Here is a 23221-nt window from a genome sequence, read left to right as displayed (position 1 = left end):
ATTTTGCCGTAAACAAACCGCGGAAACGACCTACAACGTGAACTCTGGGTGTGATACTCAACGCGTGCCAAAAAACATGAGAGAATTATTAAAATGCGACATGAAACTGAAGGAAATGGTTGAAAACGAAAACGACATTTCGGTTACCGACATAGCATTCACAACCGGTGGAAGGGAAATCTTCCATTAAAGGCAGAGCGCAGGTAAGTTCTGGCTATGCCTTTGACATCTCTCGCAACGTGAATCTATCGATCAGTTTATCCCGTTTAAAATGTCCGGAGTTTTCGTTACGAAATTGACGGTACCGTGGGAGAACACTGACATGATTCATTACAATGTATAAGAACAGGAAATTTATTTATTAACTTTTACACAGGCTCCATTTCCTTCTTGTGTGCTTGATTTTGTAGCTTCCTGATTGAACCGCTCTGAAATATGCACAAAACGGACTAAAAAATTTTCTCATTCAAAATTCGGTTAAATTCCCTCCGCCAACATTTCCTAGACTGACTGACAACATAAAATACATAATATATACCGATCCAAACAACTTGAATATTTCTTAACAGGTCTGGGTTGTGAACGTAATAATGCCTGTGCAGTTGCAAGAAACCCGACTTGGCTGCGACTTGAAATTACACAGGACTCTATAGCAACTGGCGGCACTCCCACTACCATTGGCTGTGTGTAATTTTGAGCCGCAGCCAAGCAATTTGGACACAGTTTCGACTTGGCACATTATGTTTGTAAATCTATTCAAACGACGGTCAATAGCGCATCGCGACACTCATGCCAGTCTGGTCCAAATTCTGTCAAACTTTGTACCCTTTTTTCATTTTAATAGTGAACTCCTTTAAACGGCAAAATACGAGACATAAGAGGTCAAGTACACTGAATACATGTGGGTGACTATTAGCGAAGCTTCCTTTCAGATGTGTGACATGAGTGGGTGTAGAATTTCAAAGAAGGTCTGAAGTTACAGTCGTAGGACGAGCCGATGCGGTAAAAACTCGTTTAGAGTACGTCAAAAATTCGGTGGTAAATCATGTCCCAAAGATGTCATTTTAAAAGTCAACATCTACTAGTGCTGGGAAAAATGCCCCCATCTTTTCTTCTGTTCTCAGAAAAGCCTTAGGAATGCAGTATTTCAGGAAGTTACTTCATGTACAGTGTAGTCAAGGACACGGTTAACATAAGCAATGAACCTGTTTCGGAGAAGTCATGATTCATCGTTTGAAACCAACAGTCATTCGCTTACTGATGTTTTGGTATAAAACATTAGCGTTCCTATCAATAATAAGAAAAGGCAGATTTCAGAGTTTATTCGGAGTGCTCATGGCCGGAGCAAATTGTGCCCTAAAGCAACCTAGAGAAAAAAAATCACACGTAGAGGAAATAAAAACAACGTACATGCCGAACGTGAAAGCAAAACACTGAGAGTTGTCAAGTTGGCTTTACCGGACAGTTCGTGCTTCAGTGCTCAGGCTCAGACAGTCTCACGTATTCACTGAAACTACTTTCGAAGTTCATTAAGATCTTGATTGACACACGGTTAAAACACAACACAAACCAAAGTCGCAGTACTTCTTGCTGTTCACGGTGGCTCGAAGGCCAAGGTTGTTGCATATTTAAATATTAGCTTTTGTATATGGTGTAAAAGGCATGTTATATCGCATCCGTTTGCCACGTGGAAGCTATGAAAGAATATATACTGCTCGACATGTGGTCAACGCCAGAGTCAGCGCATTAACATGGTCGATGCCAGGACACATACAAGAGCATGAAGATTTTTATTGAAAAAGAAATACGAGGCCAAACGAGGCACGGGTCACATTCTGTGAGTTCTTCTGTCTGTCATTTGTTCATGCCGTTGACCTGCCTTGCGCCACAAGTAAAACCACCCAAGAGGCTCCGAACTTGCAGCGAGCACGCAGACACTGCCCACCGGGTGAGAATGCGCAACTAACGGGGGAAGTAATGAAGGCCGACGGGTCTCAGTCAGTGACAATGACCACCTTGTTTCTGTGCCCTGATCATCGCACATGCTGCTTTTCGTAGAAAAATACCACTTAGGGTGACTCTAAACACATTGGTAAATAACGTCCATACATATCAACTAAGATTGCAATACAACGCACATGACTCAAACTTGGCCAAATATTTGACCAATCACCACTCGGCCACATTTGAGAGAATTATCTGGGCCATACGTGACTGGAAGAATATTTTAGAATATCAAAGAATGCTTCAATCAGCCAAGCCATAAATGCATGGAACTAAAACACCTGCTTAGAAAAAAAAACAATGGTTTAATCACTAACCATCTGTGATGAGAATCATATTCTGTCCCTCCAGATTTAGGACAGACAAGTGTGTAAACAGTTATGCTGCGCTGGTGTGTGGTTTGCAAACAGCAACTGGCAAAAGGATTCGTGAGTTACTACGTCACTATATTGCATTACAATACTACATAATACTTGCGTTTGAAAACATGAACTAACTGTTCACCAAATCTTTGGAGATTTGGCGTGATATTATTAGTATGATGCATCACTAGCTTCCTGAAATTATGGAAATACTGAGTAAAAACGTAGGAGCCCCGTCGTTTCTGCGTCGTGTGTTGTAATTGTGCAAGCCTCATACACCTGACACAGAAATGATCCGCGTAAAAAATGGAGGTCTCTGACATCTCGAGAAATTTGGCATCGGTATAAGTCAGCGGGGGGGCTCAGTCTATTATTAGATGAGGGTTCAGACAAGTTGAATTTTGCCTCTAGCAAATTCTCCTCACATGACGAACTCGATCCGAGTACAAACACAAAATACTATCGCGGGTGAACAATAACCCGTGGACCCAAACCAATATGGACACAAATAAAATCAACAGACAGACAGAAAGGTGATAAATTCAGATGACGTCACAATAGAAGGTCCTCCACGGCCGGCAACAAGCGCTGTTGCACGAGATCTGTACCGTGATATTATGGGATTATCCAGGAGGTCAAATAACTGATATGCACGCACGCGTTCTGTACTCCTGCACCATGGAGCTACACACTGACAGGTTGATGTGATCATTATGGAATGTCCCAAGTTACAGAAAACTTATACAGTTTACACGCAGAGATTCCCGTTGTACCAGCTACACACGTACAAAAAATGTCCCAATGACAACTGTCCAAAATTTGACGTTGTGCAAGAGTCCGTGATTTGATGACCAGAATTAGATCTGTCAGAGGCTGTAGACACAGGTAAGTAAGGGGAAGTTTAGGTGTAAAATGTGTCAAATTGTAACTTTACAGTGTACTGGACTGGCTAGTGATACCATGGTAAGTAGTAGTATATTGCATAAGACGAACGAATTTAGCGACGTAAGAGAAAACAACTTTTTGAGGGAGGTCATCGATGTCATGAGCAGATTCGACATACAATGAGGTGGACTGTGGCAGCATAGTCATCTTCCTAAGCAATAATCGATGAGCCACATTCCTCGTCTGACTGAAGGCCAACCTTTTCAATGGCACTGAGGCGTGGCAGTGCACTATTGACGAGTCAACACGGGCACCCCCGCGTCACCACCAGCCCGTCACAGCAAACCCGGAAGGGGACTTAGGTGGTCAGGAAGAGGATATGTAGGCCCACATTTTCAGTACTTGCTGATACTGTACACTGTATATGCAGACTTGTTGGTTTGTGAACGGGGAATACCACTACCGGGTCACCGTGTAAAGAGCCTAAAGATATTCCACAGTGTCATCCACCAGCTGCACGACGGACGGGCGATTGACTGCTTGCCTCCATGGAATGCTGGACTTTTTCACGGGGCTATTTTACACTGATATAACTAGGATACATATAAGGTAGGCTCATGTTCACTTACAGAGAGTTTTGTTTTGAACCAAAGTAATCTGGTTGGCAAATTACGTCACGTTACGTAGCCATCTCCATAATAATTCACGTTGTCATCACACATCATAGGCCTATTTTTCTGAGTCAAGTTGGCATGAGCTATACTTCCGCTGGTATGTCCGGATCCCCAAGATACTGGTTTCCTAATGCAGCTAAACAGTAAGAATTGTCCTAAAGATGTGATGACATGGTTGAGAAAATCTCGAACAGAATTTACTCCAAGATCACCTGCTCATCACGTATATATCGAGACTACCACCCGAGGTTCTAGGTGGGCGGTACTGTTTGCAGAGTCTGCGGGGAGAGAGTTAATTTGTTCTGGTCGCATGTCGATCGGAAGTTTAAAACACAACCACAGTCACAACTGACAAGAGTGAGCAATGGCCACAGAATTCCTTTTGTCAAAGATCAGCCCACTTGTACCGCTTGTCACGCGACTTGTGACTGACCGGCGTGCTGTGCAGGCAAATCCCACGGATATATCCAGCAAGAAATGAGACCGAGGGATACCACCCCCCACTTGTCCAATCGCTATACACACTCTAGACTATTGTTATCTAACACCCCCCCCCGATGTCTGAAAAGAATTCCTCAGATTCCAGTGAAACAATGACCAGCACAAAGCGGGGGTGGGGTGGGGTGGGGGAGCGATGTTCTTTTCGTCTCATATCTTGCTTCATATGCCCGTGGATGATGGTAATCTCGGCATTTGCTTAGATAATGTAGGAACAATCTGAGTTGGTGTTGGCAAGTGCACTTAGTTTTCGCACAGTATGGGTCGTGACTTTATTTCTGTGTCGATCTTGTTGATGGCAGGAAACTGCAAAATGTATTACTTATAGTGTAACCATGCAGGAATCGGCAGTCTTGGTAGTCGAGGGTTAAAACTGCAACATTATAGGTCATGGGGGGTTCGTGACTAACTTCTGAATATCACTCTAGCTCTAGGACACTACTGAGTATCTCCTTTACGCACAAAATTTATGATTAAAGTGATGAAATTTAACAGCAAGAACAGTGCGTGAGTTCAGTATACATGTATATGTACATTATAGCAGGAAGCTATCGACAAGAATAGCTCTATGCTCACGGTACAATACTGTCTGTGTCACGTGTTCATTGCCAGTGCCACTGTGATCTGCGTGCCACGAACGGTTTTCTAATCACTCTCTTTCTCTGTTATCAGGATCCAGCCGAAACTGAAATGATTGCAGCATGATAGAGACCTTCGTGTGGTTCAGCATTGAGTAATAACTCGAACATCAATATCAGATAACTCGTCGTTTCGCCCAGGCCAAATTCTTGCAGTTGAAACTCTGTACTTTTACCCGATATCCCTTTGGAAGAATCGAACACCACCCGGACCGTTAGCAAAACAAGACGATCTGCAAACAGATACAAAGAACATGAGAATACGGTGGCAGATCGGGAGGTCCTCAGGCATGACCAGGTTTGTGTTTTCCCTGGCCGCCAGCGCCGTTGTGTTTCTGCTGGTGGCGGTTCGTCACTTTGCGACTGGATGCAATATTGACGATTCTCCGGACAAGATCATTACTTTCAACGGTGAACCGGGAAGTTATTTTGGTTATACCGTGCAGCAACACAGGAATATCGCCGGGGCATGGTGAGTGACCACTCTGTTTGGCCCAATTGTGAGGTATCCTTCGTCCAGTTTTTTTTGGCCACTAAGAAGAGCATATATTCAAAGCCACTGTATACTTGATTTGTATACTTGAATGGATGAGTTAAAGTTATCACAACCCTTGAAATTATCAACAGACTGAACAGTATTGAATGTTTACTGTAAACTACGAAGCAAAACACTCTTGACGAAGAAGTAACTGGAGACCAATTTAATACTACATGGGAATTTCACACACAACTATACACTAATTAATAACAGCTGTCGAGTGTTTTCTTCATCGAATAGTGTTTTGGTTTCCTTTGGACTTTGTTTCACTTTGCTCGTCCGTCAGCGTACCAGTGCGGATCCAGAAAATATTGTATAAAATTGAATGACAATAATAGATGTCATTATTTGAGGGTTATTATTTGTACGGTGTATATCTGTAACAATGTAATGCAGTACAACAACCTATCTATCTATACAACAATCGAACCTAACCAAAATTATGACAGGCCTGAACCACCCCCCTCAAATTTGTCTAGATACGCCCCTGGTGAAACCACTAATACTCCAGCAGGAAGATCGGAGATGAAAAGTACTGAAATTTCCAGGACATGCATAACCATGGTCATTTAAAATGACAGCTAACCACACTACTGTGCACAGCTTTCATTTTAAAAACTAAACAGCACGTTAACGGCCGACAAGGCTGTTCCTCATTGTTGATCGTTCCAGATGGAAAACCAACCATTCTTATATCAACTTATTCGGAATAACAAAGACGTCTGGGGACAAACGAAATAGGTCAATTTATAGGGACTAAATTATTAAGTCATGGCACCAAAATTACGCTAAAATGATAATTAAGGCAACCCGACTGTGTTTAAACTTGAATGTTTATGGACATGGATGTTGTAGCGTGGAGAACTGCTTGGAAAGTAATGCTAAATACATGTAAATTTGTTTCTGGGAAAAAACAAACAAGGTTATTATCCTCCAAAAATAGTATTAAAAGGAAAGGAAACGTAAACGGGCATCATGATTCATTGATATTCCTGTCCTATCTGTAATCTTTCCTTTCCATTTCTGTTGTAGAAAAGCCCGAGGTTGTCAGTTACCCGGTTAATAGCATATACATGTATTTTGTTTCTACTCACAGGGTTCTGGTGGGAGCACCCCGCGGGCAAAGTAGTAGTCAATCGTCGATAGACAGACCAGGCGCCCTCTATCGGTGTCAAGCCAACCGGCCTCACAACTGCTACGAGGTGACGCTAGATCAGTCTGACGGTGAGTCTGGGCTTTGACCCAGGGACAGATCGAGCGATTTTCAGATCCAATTCGAATCGGGTCAGAAATATCCGCAGGAGTGAAGACTCGTTTTTGCATGGCCCGCGTCTACCTGCCCCATTTGTGACCCCTGCACTGTTGTTGTTAACGTCAGATAGATTAGATGAATTTTGGTGACCGCGTGGATTGACGAAAACAATCTGCCAATCCTAGCCATTGCGATGATGTATGTCAGCTAGGAATCAGTCGTACAACTTCAGCTCATGAGAGTTGTCCTTCAATCCTCATGTGAGCAGCACTGACAACATTGCGAAAATAATGCAAAGGTCATGAAAGAAGACACAAATTGTCCTTGACATGTCCAGAAACACAAACAGATCACTAGGTTTGTTTTCTGCAAGCTGGATGTTTAGATTGTCGTTTCGTTGCCATGTTTGTTTTGCTCCCTCAATAGAGAAAAACTCGTCGGCATTGAAGATGTACAGCCATTTTATTTCAATTATAACGAAGTAAACAAAAAACATATACTATGCTGCAGTTGTGGCTTGTATAATGTTACTTGTCAATTTGATTTAAACGGTAGGAAACGAGGACTCCCCTCAAGATAAAATTGTTGAAGTCAAGGACAACCAATGGCTCGGCGTGTCCCTTACAAGACAACCCACTGACGGTCGGGATGCATATGTAACGGTATGCTATAACAGCCGGTCGTCAAAACGGCGATTTTTCACTTTTCTCTTAGCAAAATACTGCAAAGAAAACTTTGCGCGTCTGACGGTGATTCTTATATTTCTTGCCTGCCAAGTAGCTGACTGTAGCAAGTCCAGTTTCAAATTAATATAAACCAGTACCTGGCAAAGTGCGAGGTATACTTTGTAAAAGCTTTTTTCTAGGCAATTTGGCGTAGCGTGCTTTGATGTCTTTCTAATCAAACGCCCCGTTGCATCTGTCGATATGTTGTAGGTCTGTGGTCATTTGTCTGCCAACGACAACTACTTCGTGCGTCCCGAACCGACAGAAAGCGAGGAAGAGAGAAACGTGAGGGTGGACCGATACGTCAACGGAATCTGCTACACCATTGACTCCGACTTCAATGCTAATTCTGTTGTCAAGATGCGTCCTTGTCATGATGGCAAGTCCTTGGCTTGTGACTCCCACGGGTAGACTCGCTGAAAACTGTAGTGCTGATTTAACACCAGATTGGGTGTATATGAGGGAGTTAAATTAACACTAATTTAGCATCACAGTTTTTGCAGAGTTGAGTGGCAACAAAACACCCACAAATACATGTATGCCTTGAACACCGCACGCACTCTGAAACTGGTTGCTGTTCTTGCTTATTTAGCCTATAAGCAAGAATTGTTGCACAGCTTGTCGACTGAGGACGTGAAACAAAAAATTCCTCTGCCCACGACCTCGGTAGTTTTGCAAGTCTTTACTTGACAACATGGATCCAATGGAGGCCGCCCTCAAGAGGAAAATGTTTGCAAACCCCCTGGGTACTGTTGGAAAACCTAACCTTCCATCCTATACAAAATGTGTGTGCACAAGAAGAACACAGTCTTGTTTAGCTGTTCTGTGCTACTGCATTTAAAAGAATCCAACAGCCAACGATTAAAGGAATGAAATCTGAATATTGTTTTTGACAGAGTTGCAAGTGAATGGCACCTTTCGCTATCACAGCCACTGCCAGGCAGGAATTAGTGCTACCTACAACATGGATGGTAGTCGGCTCATTCTGGGTGCTGTCGGATCGTACGAGTGGAATGGTAAGCAAACTCTGGTGAAGTATGTTTGTCTCATCACACAAGTGTTTATCTTAATTGGGTTTATGGTCAGTGATTTGGCGCCATTGTTGCTTAGATGTACACTTGAATGGAATATTTGAGGTAGGACATAAACTCTGGAGAATGATAAAGCCTCACTTAGGTCGGACTGAAAACCCATGCCTTGACAGGCATTGAACCGGCGACACGCAATTTGTAAGAAGAGTGGGAAGTGAGTGGGAATTACAATTTCAGTGGAAGGAGATTTGGGATGACAGCAGAACGTAACGTTATTTTTACAACCCAGCGGTATGTTGTTTCACAAATGACGCCCGTAAAACATCAATCCAAGCAGGAGGAAGGAATAACACACGATAAGGTTCATTTTATGCTATTCCTGTGCCGACATTCCGTCGCCCACAAATTTGAGTTAGCGATACCCCCTTTCACACCCAGGAAACTTGCGTGGAAAGAGACATTTGACAATTTGGGTCATCTCTCTGGGTGAAGCTAACCAATGTTGTCCACAGTCATTCAGATTACAATTCGCAGGACAGAAACTGCAGTATACCTACACCAGAGCTCAGTTGTTGAAACTTAACCGAAGTCAACGATGACTCACAACTTAGGTTGGGGACTCACCATAGAGCTAGGAACACATGGTCTCAGCGATATATTCTTGAAGTTTTTCAAACTCCAGCTGACCGAGGTAGATTGATTAAAAATACTCTTCTGTCCAGGGACCACGATTGAAGCGACACGACAGGCAAGCAACTTTCGGTACAACGTTGGTCAGCTAAGCGACTGGGGAGTGCCAAGTAAGGGGCGAACCGAATACAGAGGTGAGCTCGAAAGGGGAAGAGCCATAAATGCCGTGGGCCATGTTTCTGAAAGGTTGCCGAAACAATTGCAATGGAATGCTTGCTGAGGTTAAATAATTATTGAAGTGGTCTTCCTCGTCAGGGCAAGCAACAGATTCACAGAAACCGTTCAGGAAGTTTGAGAATTTATGGCATCTGCAGCAATGCACAGGAATTTACAACACAACATATCCAGCTGCTTTTCCTCTGCAGTTTACTTTTAGATGTCTATCATCGTAACCCTCTTGAAGATACATTTTAACTTTTTATTTCTGACTTGCAGGTTATTCTGTGTCGACTGGCAAATTCCTAACTGTGGACACAGAGCAGGGCGTCACAGGGGCGCCCAGGTCACAACAGATCGGGAAGGTTACTATTTACGACTTGGAGACCTTCCAAGTGTACACTGAGCTCCTGGGTGAAATGGTAAAAGTTATTTAAAGTGAAAACCTTCCAGAAAAAGTAAGAATTGCAAGTTTGAATCTTCTTACAGAATATGGCTGTCATGTGCATTTAGTGACGAGACACCCTATCCTGAACTATGTGAACCATATCTGCTGCTCACCTGTGTTCCCGCCGAATCTCTTTGCGCACAGATGAGCACGTACTACGGTTGCGCTGTGCAGGGTGTCGACCTCAACGGTGATGGACTGTCTGATCTTCTTGTGGGGGCGCCCTTGTACTCGGACGTGATGGACGAGGGGAGAGTCTATGTGTACATCAATAAAGGAGAGGTACCTTTAGTCGACGAAATTACTAACTGGAAAAATATCACTTTTGATATGTGACAGGCTATGAAGACGACAGACATACATGTATATTTCTTTGCTAAATGGACAAATGGGCGACGGGTATTGAGACTCGGCCAATGGGAAGCAACTTCTTAGGAGGCTGCTATAATAACAAACTCAAAAGGAGCACTGACAGGGTCAGAGTACTGAACAAAGATTGCTAGTTGAAAGAGAGGTATAAGGAGTTCTTAAAAACGAAGCAATTCTTGGTGTTTTTTGTCTAAGTTAACTTCTCACTCTTGCTTGTTTCAGGCCAGGATGGAGCAGCTGAGTTTCAAGCTGGAAGGATCCAACGCCGTCGGTGGGCGGTTTGGTACAAGCATCGCTTACATCAAGGACGTTAACCTGGATGGATTTAATGGTACGTGGGATTTTCTAGGCAAACTGTGCCATCCACTCGTAGACGATGCCCTGAAGGGCTCTGTCTACTCGGGCGTAGAATTCTTTCCTGTCCCGCCCTATTTCATGTACTCTATTGTGATTCAGCTGGTATCGTTGTTCCCCATGCGCAGATGTAGCGATTGCAGCTCCTTACGAGGACGAGAACACTGGGGCAGTGTATATCTACAGAGGCGATCGAACCGGTATCCAGAGAAGATACTCCCAGGTAGAAACCAGAAAAGCAGATTTCTAGAGGGACATTTAGATAGGAAGGGAAACAGACAGATATACAAGGAGCTTTAAGCTATCCTGTGGGAAAACGGAAAGATCTCTCCAACCAAGGGACTACATGTATACAGACGAAACCAAACGCGTTGAATGCAGAAGGCATGCTTATTACTATGAAATGACACAATACATGTATAGACCAACAAGTTGGAAAAACCCTAAAGCCACAAAGAATAAGGTTTTCAGTCGAAGTTAAACTCATTACAGGAGTAAATACGAGATAGTTGGCTTGGCTTTTATATGTGCGTCTCCCCCATTAATTGAACAGCGCCTTGCCGCCAGAGATCTACTGCCCGGTGTCACGAGCTTTGGCAGTTCCATTGCCGGAGGGATGGACATTGATTTCAACTTCTACCCTGATCTTGTGGTCGGCTCTTATGCAAATGATGAAGTCTACATGTTCAAGTAAGTTCCTGTGCTCTCATTGCGCAGACAGTTTTGAGTTTGCTGTTGACTTTTGACTGTGACCATAATTAATCTCCTCGCGTTGCATTTCCCCTCATGCTCCTGATTATTTTCACATTTCAGAACCTTGCCTGTGGTCAAGCTGCGCGTGTGGATCGAGGTGTCTCCCGAGACCCTCGACCCTGAGTTCAATAACTGCGAGCTAGGGGGTCGCAAGATCACGTGTTTGACTGTCAAGGCATGCTTTGATTACACCGACGTGCATGGCTTGCCAGATAAGATCAGTAAGTGAAAACCTAACAAGTGTTCAGTTTCAACTGTCTGATGAATAAAGCATTCATCTTAAACAGATCTTCAACAGCTGCCTAAACTCACCTTTCCAAGAAGCATTTCCATACAATACTTCACTTTTACCAGTGTCAGCTCATAATCGTTTGTCATTTTAAGTATTCTAACACTTGAAACGTAGTGGAAGCTAAGCTTTTCAATATTCTTGAACAAGACACAATTTTCTCTTCTCAAGGTGCTAGCAAATAGCTTGAAGTTATACAACCGCTCAACTCAGACAGAAATCAGACAGAATCAGCTATTGCCTGAAGGTGATGACCCTTGGTACCCACACCTGATTTCCCATGGGGCATGTGTTTCATTGAATGCAACAGACTTGGTAACCAGGGTGTTTCATTTTGGGTCCGTTTCTGAGCAGATTTCGACTACACCCTGGAGGTGGATGTACTCAAGACAGACTTGTCGGCCACGCCGAGGTTCTTTTTCCAGGGGGAAGCAGGTCAACAGATCAACTCGGTGGCGGCCACAATTGAACTCATCAAAAGCCAACCCAGCTGCTATCCGCGATTTGTTTATCTCAAGGTTTGACTTGTTGCAGCGTTTGCTGAGAGTTTCAAGTAGAGCTGAATTTCTTGGCAGGGGAACAAGCCCATGTTCTTTCTCTAAAGGGAAGGAAATGTAACTACTTTTGCATTTTTGCTTCGTCAAAATTATTTTTATAAAAGCTTTCACAGCACATTTAAATTTGATTGACTTTTAATACATCCTCTAGAATTTGCCTTAAAAGAACAAATTTAATGTAATCCTTTGAAAAGGAATTACAAAGAATAAACCCAAAGTGAATGGTCCCAAAGAAAACAGAACTGCACAACACCCAGCCCCCCCCCCAAAAAACTTTTACTCTAGCCCAGACAGCAAAAATAGCCCAACCTACTAGTCTCAGTTCCTGTCTGTTTGACGGCAGAGCGAGGCCCGGGATTTCCTGACTCCTGTTCGTTTCCTGCTGACTTACGACATTTGGGACTATCCGGACGAGCCTCCAAGGCGTGGTGACGAGGTGTCCTCCCCCTTCCCAGGTGGTCTACCTCCAGTGATAGACAACCCGTCCTGTTCTAATGGAACTGCCGAGAAAACCGTAAGAAAACGCACGATTAATTAGTTTCTTGAAGTTTCAGTTTCAAGCAGGAACCTCGACCTTCGCGTCATTTCTCCACCAATAAGTGATCACTTGCCTCTAATTAAACCTATAAAGTAAGCTTGAAATGCCTTCTTAACACACTCTAACAGTACCAACATCACTAAGACCCATTTATCATTTCGTCACGGCTGTTAGTTCTTAATACTGAAGCAACGGACGACTACTTCACGAAAGCCAATGGTCTCTGTGCAGGTTTGTTTTTCTGAGGTGCTGCAAAGTCTGCACTTGCGCCTTCATAACTATATGCCACCCAGAAGACTCTGTTTTATCAACCACAAATTAACCTGGTGTTCTCATCTGTTTGGTATCATAAGGTGCTGTTTATCCAAGACTGCGGTAACGATTCTATTTGCCAGACCGATCTCAGAGTTATTGCTGACCTCTTTCTGTCAAGGTAAATCTACCAGAATTTGTTTTTTTCTCGCGAAGGGGCAACTGGACTTGGTGTTTACACGCATCGATCTACTCGTTCCTAGAGATGAAGAGGGTTTTTACGATATCTGACAATCATTCTGACTGCTAAAACCTTCCTAACTGCCCGAGAAAACCGTTCAACAATCAATGTAGACGTGTCTTTAGATTTTTGAAAAAAATCAACCCACCACGTTATCATTAAATTGTCTTACAATGGTATCTAGGGGTAACAACATTATGTTGGCACTTAGAAACGACTCAACAAGAGGTTGAGAGATGAAGAATTCTCTCTTTAGACTACTTCAACATAAAATGCAGAAGAAATTACGAAAACCTTGAAAACCTGTGTGTGTGACCTTGTGAAATGCGTAAAAATACTCTCGTCAATGCACCTACTGTTCTTCAAAATGTAATAATTATATTTTGAACAAAATATTAGAATCAATACGAGTCCATCAATACCAAAACAGAGAATTTCTAATAATAATTTTTAGAAGCTTTTGTAGCAATATGTAGCCACTTTCAACTAATATATCTCCTTTCAGTGGTAACCCCTACATTACTCTAGGAGGCGATGGGGTCGTTTACCTCATGGTGCAGGTGCAAAACCTGGGAGAGGAAGCTCACCAGGCAGAACTGCTCATCAGCCACTCACGAGAAATTGTCTTTGAGTCGCTGGAGTCAAGAACAGTGAGTAAAGCTACCAGCGAGCCTCCCCCCGCCAAGCTTACCGTTTTCTGACAACTGATATTTACAAAGGGAAATAAGTTTGAAAGGAAAACCTAAAAACAGAAAGAACCCTTAAAGTCCTCGATACAAGTCCTTCTTTAAAATCAGCGTAGTTGGAGTCCCTATTCCAACAGTCTGGGCAGCACGGAATGTCTAATTATTTCTCTGAAATTTCTTCACGAGGTGGAATGCATAACGGATCGATTGGGGGCTCGTACCTGCTCTTCAGACAACGTTGTGACATGTGAACCCAGGGAAGCCATTAATGAAACAGCCGAAGTGTTATGTTCCCTTGGTAATCCGATGCGATCCCGGACAGTAGTGAGTATTGTTTGAATACATTTATTTTCATTTCAACACAAGGTACAAAAATACAGTATTACATATAACAACATAATTATGATGGTTGAAATGGAGGCACATCCAATGAAGCAGAGCTTGTGGCTGATGTGCCAATATGGCTTTGGAGAGTATGGTTTTTTCTACATGTATTTAATTGTTTGTAAGGCTGGCTATGGTGATGGTGAATACCTAATGATGGTGGGGTGACGATGGTCTTAGTGGTGGTCATGATGCTAGAGGTGATGACAGTGATTTATTGGATGGTGATTAGGGGATAGTGACGATGGTAATGAGGGTGCTGGTGGTGCCAATGATTATGATCATGGAGTGTATGTGGTGAAGCTGGTTCTGCATGTCACTGATAAAACTGTACTTTTGTGTACTAATTTAGTAACATTTTCCCGCCAGAATATCTTGCGTATGCGGTTTGACGTTGGCGGCATGTCCTATGGTAGGCGAATTGTTGACTTCACGGCTAAAGCGACAACCCTGAGTGTTGAACAGAACAACACCCTGACTGACAACACCGATACGGTCAGCTTGCCTGTCAGAATAGTGGCAGATGTTGTCGCACGGGGGTAAACCTACTTTACTTAACATTTCACTGTGTTAGGCAGAACCATTTAAAAATGTCCACTGCAGGTCATTTGTGGTTTTTAAGCCAGAAATGGAAACATCACACCGCGACGATTTGTTACACTGTGCCCCACCAGAACCTTTTGCTTGGCATTGCCAACTTTTGATGTTCTAGAGTTTGAGTTTTATGGTATTCTAGATTCGGCTAACATGAAGAAAAGAAATTTCACCTTGCCATATTAAACTAGTCGGATTTTTTTTATTTCCACTGCAGTGCCGTGCAGCCTGAGCAGTTGTTTTACTTCCCAGACAACGAGACCATAGACGGCAAAACACCAGACAAGGAGGCCCTCTTGCGAGCAGCTTTAGAAGCTGCGGGAATCCTGGAGGGAGAGGTCACGTCTACCGACAAGGCGATTGGACCCTCCTTCGCACATGCGTATGAGGTAGAGTATAGAAAGAAGTTTTGAGAGTCGACAACTTGTGAAGCTTGAAAGAATGGATGATTTTTGACTTGTTTGATTGGTCGTCAGGGGATTTTTCCGGCATCTTCCTGGTTTCTAAGCAGCCTAACTCTTTACAAAACATTGCCACTTTTCTTCTTTTGAATCTGTTGACAGTCGAACTATATTCCGTCAATACTACTTCACAGTGAAATTTGGACAAAAATGGAAACTACGTCACAAAAGTTCTACCTCTTGTTCCAAAGTTGGTTCCTGCATATTTAACCACACATTTTATGCTTGACTTTGTAAGCATGGTAATAACCTCCATTAATTTGACGTGATTTCTTATTTTTCATGAATGATTTCAGGCTCGTAATCTTGGCCCAGGTCGCCTCCCCTTGGACTCCATCATTACGATTCAGTTGCCATGGAGAGCACCCAACGGTGATTGGTTGATTTTCATCCAGAATATCCAAGTAAGTCGTCACTTGCAGAAAAAGACGTGTTGTTCTTTCTTTCAACGTTTTGGGACCTGGTTGATGGGTGTTTCTTAGAATATGGAATGCTCCGTTATTGTTTTGTGTTTATATGACACAGAAATGGGAAACTTATTTTAGCTTCAGAAAAGTGAGAGTAGTCACTCTTGACAGTTACAAAAATCTGTCAAAAAGTACACGTTCAGTTATCAATCTTGAGCGTTGTTACGAAGCAACATTGTGTAGAACTTAAATCTGGAAAATGGAAAGATGATTTTATGCCGTAATAAATCAGTTTGGAAAAAAAGCAACTACAAGTACTTGATTTCTTTTTTTTCCCCAGCTGAACGGGGAAGGCTTATGCAATGGTGAAAGTATTCTGGAATTACAAAGGACTCAAATGAGGGAACATTACATTGGTCAGACTGGCACCCTATCCAACACACCCCACGAGATACCTCCCAGCAGCGGAGACGGATCAGACAACCGAGAAATCGTGAGTGAAGGCTCGGACCGCATCCCACAGGCAGTCATGGCACCCCACGCATGTTATTTCCTATAAGCCCTGACATTTAACTCCCAGACGTCGGGAATGGGGAATACGTATTCGTGTCTGAAAAGGGAAAGCGTAATTAAAATAACAAGTCCCAACGTACACCGGATTTAATTTGGTTTGAGTTTCATAGGGAATCGGGCATAGACTGCAAAGGAGTTTTTATGCGAAGAAGAAAGTCTTATTTGTGAATCCAAACAAGCATCGCCTCAAGTCAAAACACGTTTTGACCAAAGACATGCAGCTGAATGTACCATCATCTGCGCCAAACAAACTTGCAACATGTTCTTGACAATAGCAGAATTTCCACATTTTGATACAGTTGTAGCATTAAAATACCGTCTTTGCGGTGCCTTCATTACGTCAAGAGGTGTTGAATTCCAGACAATAAGAATATTCTGTTTCCCGTTATCTTTATAGGGTTGTGGTAATACCTTATGCGTCACTATCACGTGTGGCATCAAGGGACCAATCATCGCTGGTCAGGGAGCCGTTGTTGACATGGATGCTGTGCTTTGGCAACGCACGTTGATCGATGTAAGAGCTTGATATCAGTCGCTGGTCACAGCACCGCCGCAATCAAAGGATTAACGTAGTTTTGGATCTTTAATGATCCTGTTGATGGAATAATTAGCATTTTCTAACAGCACGTCAACTTCCAGGGAGCACACATTCTATGATGGAAATCTACCCTACAACCTCAAAAGGCCGTATTTATTTATTTACTGTTTAATTTAATCAGGGTATCGTCAGTAAGACTTACTGCTATTAATGAGGGCTCTGGACATAAAACAAATTATCGTATACAGGAATAGAAAACTGAGAAACCAAAATAAAAAAATCTACAAAAGTAAGTCAAAAGTTAATCAAGAATAAGAAAAGACAACCAAACAAAAAAAAACCCTACTTTGTAGTTTTAATACTATGACTTTTGTAGTCATAGTACTCATGATCAGTAGCACTTTTTCTTGGATTGTAGCAGTAGTGCTTAAATTGAGTATTATTGCATGTACTTCTGACTAGTACCTACTACTTACACTAAAACAACTTCAAGACCGATCTAGTGACAAGAAGCAGGAGCCATTAGTGAGGTGTCCTCACGCGCGTGTACAGAAGACACGCACACTGAATGCTTTCTCATCAGCCAATGGGAGCGTACTTCGAACTAAAATCATGCGCTCGTCAAGCTTAGGAATGTGTGCCTGAGTAACGGGGACCTAGCAGTAATGGCGTCAGCGAATCGGTCTACACAACTTGAAGCAAGAGTAGTCAAAATGCTCCCAGAAGGCAATATATTGGTGCTTCACTGTGCCTTTACTCTGATGCTATACATGCGAAACTGTGCGCGTTTACCAAGGACAAGAGTGGGTGTATTCGATTTAGCATCTGGACGAGGCATATTTACTCATTTCAAGCCTCAGTTTTTAAAAATCCACGCAAACATACAGAAAGAGGTGAATGAGGAGGTGTGGTTAGTAAGGAGTTCAGAATGTGTAATCCGTTGGTAGTTTCACCCTAACGGAGCCCAGGCGTGTTAGTTCTCCTCGTCAACATTTCTCCAATATCGTGGCAGTTTGGCCGGGATTTTTTCATTGTATTGCGCTGAGCCTGAGGGGTTCTTTCAGTAACATTCTGCGGTCGTTTGGAAACCAATTTTGTGAAATCAGACATGCCTATACTTGCATAACGCGTATTTTTCCGAGACAGGGCAACCTAAAATCCATACTTTTTCCATTGCGTGTTCAATTCACGAGGGACGACACGCTTTAGGGTGTAAACTTCAAATGACCACAACATCAACACCCTATGTTATACTCAAGTAAAACCAGATTGTTCTCTCCTGATAATGACTGCCTTTACATGCGTGTGAAGTTTCAAAACGATCGGGCATTTTACAGCTGAGTTCGGGGGGGGGTCGGCGAAATCTGCCCCGGCTGTCAAATGGTCCAAAATAACCCGGTTAAGTTCCAACGAGAAATTTAAGCTTCAGTATGAATGATTCAGCAGTAGAAATTTAGCCCTGAAACACACACACACATACAAAATACAGCGCAGTTCTCAACGACCCTATTTGCCACGCACAGTGACATATGACTGCATGCAATATGAATGATTTTGCAGATCAAACCAATTCTTTAAAAACGACTGCTCAAAATTAGCTTTCTGGCAGCCCACACCATGACGTTTTGCTTCGCTACAAATGATGAAGCATCTTAAATCGGTTTGCGGAAAACAACAATTTGAACACGACCTTGTTTGTTACCCGCAGCACGATTCCAACACCGTAAACCGCTTGTTCACGACGCAGAGACACTGCCTCAACAGAAACGTCAGCGCGCAGACGTTGAGGCGTCGGCACAATTATTCTGAAATTTGAAAACATGGTTTGTTTGTTTGTTACAGACAAACACCGCACTCCTGTCCTTTTGCCCGTCCTTGCTTTAACTGGACCACTGAGGCGTGCCTGTGATTGCTGTAATGAAGTTTTTTTTTTTCAAAAGTGACAGACTTAGAGATCTTGTTTGTTGGACGCTGGTAATTGGACATCAATCAGGAAAGTAGTACGACCACCTCCCAAAATAGAAATTAAGAGAAGGCCCTCATTTCCTGAATCTCGAAAAGTAGTTCACTTTACACTGAAGTAACCGATAACTGAACCCCTCTTACTCTAAAAACAGGAATTTGGTGTGTTTTTGAGGACCATGAAATCTTCTTTGCGGTGAAACAGAGCGTTGGAGATTTTCGCTCGATTTTAGTTCGAAGCAGGGTCAGAATTCATGAAATTAAAATTGACGACTCCAACACCCCTGAGCTAGTCCCACTTCCAAACAAAGAATATAGGCCTTTCAGAGAAACTTAATATTTACATTTTCTTAAACACCATTTGAGGTTGGAAACTGGTAGATCTCTGTTGATTAAATCAACGCTAATGCAAACAAGCTCTCAGAGTCAAGACAGCACGGCATCTTCTTTTCGCTAGCACCTCAACCACTCCTTCAAAATTCGGATCCCGTACATCTCGACGGCAAAATGTCTTTTAGCATGTCCTGACTGCTGACAAGCCGGGATCCACGCCGTGCGCTGAGCGTGGCCCAGCTGTTGAGTGTTTGCCATCCATTAGCCAAGGAAACATATCTCCACACGGGCGCATGCTAAGTGGACCGGATTGATAAATCGTGTGAATTTGGAAATTAATCACTATGTCCGCAGTGGTCTCGACATCGCTTCATCAAATGTCTTTTTAGCTAAGTGTTGGTTTTGGTATACAAGATAATTTGCTTTCAGACATGGCTGCTCGTCAGTGATAACCCCGCAGAATTCATTTCCTTCCCTTCTTCGACTCGCAATAGACTGAAGGCTCGATTTCTCATAAGTACTCTCCCTCTCTGGGAATGCATGTCGTAAAATTTGAAAGGAATCCTGTTAAGGTTACACCAAGGAAGTGTGATTTGTTTTCGCTACCTTCCTAGGCTTTCCACCCTTAAAAGCCTTTGTCGTTGAATGCAGGGGGGGGGTGTCTGGTGTCGTTTGAAGTAGTTATTTGCTGTTGACTGACGCTAGTCCACGCCAATTCTCTTCTCAGCCATTACTTATCAAGAGATGAAAACTGACAGACAAATAACCAACCGCCCCTTGGCATCAAGATTTAGAAGAGCGTATCTCAATAATATGCCTGAAAGATTACGAATGAAACCATCCTAGTTTCAACATGACCAGGAGAGGTGACCAACCGAAGTGACATTATGTCTCATTTCCTTTCCAATGCACAGAATAATCTGGGGAGCGTGAATCTTGTCTCAACGGCAACGGTGTCGGTGCAGGATACCAACCACTCACACACGCAACCAGACGGCGGAATGCCGGATACCACTGAGGTAATTACTTTCAGTACATGAGACGGCGTTATTTGCTGAAAGAGACGAATGAACAACAGGCGACGTGACAGCAGAGTTTTTTTAAATACAGGCATGGCACGAGCTGTATATTTAGCGAGCTTGTGTACTGTGAGCCGGGGGAAATGAAGCACTTCGATAACTTTGATGAATGTCAGCACTTTCAATGTTCTCAGGAAGTACAGGCTGAGGTTTGAGGGCAAACATCTCATATTTGACTAATGAGCGGTCTTTCGGACTTTGCCGATTACCTTGTCATAACAGGAACCTTGTATAATTAGGAATGGAAACAATAGAGAACGAAAGATTGGGACCTAAATATTTTCTTGTTATAAGCAGAATCTTGTATTAACAGTGCTCTTATTAACGAAGTTCGACTGCATCTTGTTCATGTCAATATTAATTTTCGCCTTCTTAGTTGAGGACGATGGTGTTTATTGAAGAGGTACCCAAGAAGCCGGTCGAACCTTGGATTATCGCTGTCAGCACTTTGGGAGGAATACTTGGGCTTATCTTCTTAATCCTGGCTCTGTGGAAAGTGAGTGCATGTACACTGACCCACTAGTTTTATTGCATCACTGCGCAATCTTGTGAGGGCGCCATTTACCCACTGCAGGCACCATTCACTAAAGCATCGAATCTGTTCTTATCTGTAGTCCATCACGAACTACAGGCCGGGCCTCGACTTTCTGGGGGTCTAAAGGTCCTTTTCTTGGCTGAGATTAATTCAAGAATCCGTTAACCTATTTCAATCAATACTTCTCATCTGACTGATTGAAGTACAAGTGATGACCTCATGAGAGTTTAAAGTAACGTGACATTCGGAGCCATTACTGAAATGCAAATGAGCGCCATCAAAAATTCAGACAGAACTTAATTTTTGTATCTTTTTGTTTCCCTTTCAGCTCGGATTCTTCAAAAGGCGGGAAAAGGACAAACTGGAAAAAGCCATGGAGAACGGCCTTTGAACTGCTCCACTTTGAATCAAACGACTATTGCCACAGCAGTGCCTGTTTACATGCTTATTGCTCCCAGCGTAGATTTGTCTCACAATGTGTTTGAGAAGTTTTCTAGCAGATACATTAAACTTACTAATCTTTTATAAGTACAAAGTAGCAGAATTACAAACAAGTGTCAGTGAAATCTGCTGCTTTGTGCAAAGCCAGATTTGTTCATTTTAAAATTTCAAGGTAAGATTTTGGCACGAGTAATGTGCCGTATGTGTGAAAATTCAGCACGCGCAGACTGACTTGTGATCAGTCCAGGACTTTTCTACACTAGTGATACAACTTGCCTTAGTTAGAATTCAATTTTGTCTTGTCTCTACATACCTGCAACGTCTTTTCCATAAAAGTGCTCTTATTAACAGAAGTGGATTTAGAATTGCCTTTTTGTATTTTGTATATTTCTACAATATTCATGTAATTTTGTATCATACCCGTTAATAACAATCGCCAAGTTGATGTTATCGTGTAAAAATAAGTGTATCCAAAAAAAAAAAATCGGAAGAAAAACAGAAACTATGCCTTAAACTGAAGCTGCAGAAGTTGGATGAATCGGTGCTTTGCCAAATCCATTGCCAACGATGGACTTCTATTTAGTAGTATCTGCTCAATGCAGATGACTGCAGCATTCTTTCTCATATTAAGGGAGGATAAAGATAAACTGAATGATAAACAAAAGCAAGTTAGATAATTACTTGAAATTTGTAACTGTATGCAAGTAAGCAATTTAAAAGTGCATGTGTAATGTTCACAGCTTCCCTCTTTTAAATACATGTTGTTTTAAGTATTTCGGATATAATCGCATCAACTCGTTGTAAAATCTGTAATAAGTACATGTGATTGTGAAAATCTTGCTTTGTTTTTAACATCTGTACTATCGACGACATTAATTTGATACCGATGGAATGCATTTCACAATGAAAATAGAGTATTAATTCCTTTGGTTCAAAACTGTAAGGTCGGTATATTGGGTTTATTGTATATAATCTGGTCTTTTTTGCGGCAAACAGAAACAACTTTGCAAAAAAAATGGCATGTCAACCTACCTGACAGTGCCCGGCACAGTTATCCACTAGTATAATCAGTGTACAATACGCTTAATGGACACTTAGTGTTGTTTTAAATGGCCTGTATATTTATTGTAGACAAACTATTGCAATTAAAAACAATCTGTATAAATGCCCTGTTGTCGTGAGCCATTTCTACAAAACAACTGATTCAAGGAAGTCGCTTTTAATGCACGTCTTTAATATGATCTAATCCTTAATTGAGAACTGAGATGTCATTTACAGGAACGTGAATGTTTTCCATTTGTGAAACCCCTTTCTGATAAACAGATTTCTATTTTTGGTTGACCAGTATCAGTGTTTGGCCTCTGGCAGCAAACGGAAGTCTACGTCTCGGTCTGGCTGCACATTATTTTTTCTTCCCTTTCCAATGTTTTTATATGATGTCTGTGTTTTTATATGATGTCCGTTTCATGAGTTCCAGCGTGGTATTGGTTGGCGTCACAGCCAGCCTGCGGAGTGATGGCTCTCACACGTTGGCTGTTTGGTCATTAAGTAAGGTGTTGGAACGAGAAATGACGTATCCTCTGAAACACAACATGACAGAAGCCGCCAGTGATTAGTTCTCATGTAGATTATCTCTCTTATTAAGTATTCAGTAGTTCAGCGATCTTTCCCGTGCACGTCTGCAGTTGTGTACTGTTTATGGCAAGGTAGATTACCTTATATTATTTTCCAGCAGTGTTATTTCTGTTACGAAGTCGTGGTGTTAAGCTCAAAAATTATTTGTTGTACAGTAACTACCCAGTGCTGCGTAATGGCAGTTTCTAATGGATTTGCCGATCGTCGGCGTGCCATTTCAAGAAGTATAAGGTCAAAATGTGAACTCACATCAGTTCCTCGAACGGCTCTGCGTCAAAGTACAACTTTTGAAGTGAAATAATTAAAATAAAAGTAATATAAAACATTCGAGACTTAATG

At 42.3% G+C, this 23221-nt stretch overlaps 2 protein-coding genes and 1 long non-coding RNA gene across 8 annotated transcripts in view; 1 reads left to right on the top strand and 2 right to left on the bottom strand.

Annotated features, from left to right (window-relative positions):
- Positions 1–10151, bottom strand: part of LOC110976735 (sugar transporter SWEET1-like) — a 46779-nt gene extending 36628 nt beyond the window's left edge. The window contains exon 1 of the mRNA XM_087147821.1: positions 10015–10151. The gene's annotated coding sequence lies outside the window, so the exon portion shown is untranslated. The remainder of the gene's footprint in view (positions 1–10014) is intronic.
- LOC110975514 (integrin alpha-9-like) lies at positions 66–23219 on the top strand. Of its 3 annotated transcripts, none has more exons than XM_087147818.1 (26): positions 66–203; positions 5096–5533; positions 6696–6823; positions 7407–7513; positions 7787–7955; positions 8473–8592; positions 9330–9431; positions 9733–9875; positions 10046–10183; positions 10493–10601; positions 10753–10847; positions 11178–11314; positions 11438–11598; positions 12021–12184; positions 12567–12737; positions 13115–13194; positions 13760–13904; positions 14127–14264; positions 14694–14863; positions 15136–15307; positions 15676–15783; positions 16127–16279; positions 16757–16873; positions 20107–20211; positions 20648–20767; positions 21135–23219. In XM_087147818.1, exons 2-26 carry the CDS (start codon positions 5316–5318, stop codon positions 21195–21197), a joined length of 3333 nt encoding a protein of 1110 aa, XP_087003944.1. In that variant the 5' UTR covers positions 66–203; positions 5096–5315; the 3' UTR covers positions 21198–23219. The 3 variants fall into 3 exon arrangements, with proteins under 3 accessions (XP_087003944.1, XP_022083764.2, XP_022083756.2); XM_022228072.2 differs by lacking the exon at positions 66–203 and adding an exon at positions 2988–3251; XM_022228064.2 differs by lacking the exon at positions 66–203 and adding an exon at positions 3570–3860.
- LOC147796265 (uncharacterized) overlaps positions 22144–23221 on the bottom strand; it is a 41219-nt gene continuing 40141 nt past the window's right edge. For all 4 annotated transcript variants that reach the window (XR_015428134.1, XR_015428135.1, XR_015428136.1 and 1 more), the window contains one exon: positions 22144–22827. This is a non-coding gene — a long non-coding RNA (uncharacterized LOC147796265). The remainder of the gene's footprint in view (positions 22828–23221) is intronic.

The sequence above is a fragment of the Acanthaster planci genome, linkage group LG17 (genome assembly GCF_054643075.1).
Source record: "Acanthaster planci isolate LZ-2023a linkage group LG17, COTS_SCS, whole genome shotgun sequence".
NCBI classification, from domain to species: domain Eukaryota; kingdom Metazoa; phylum Echinodermata; class Asteroidea; order Valvatida; family Acanthasteridae; genus Acanthaster; species Acanthaster planci.
This window is presented reverse-complemented; position numbering and strand designations above follow the sequence as displayed.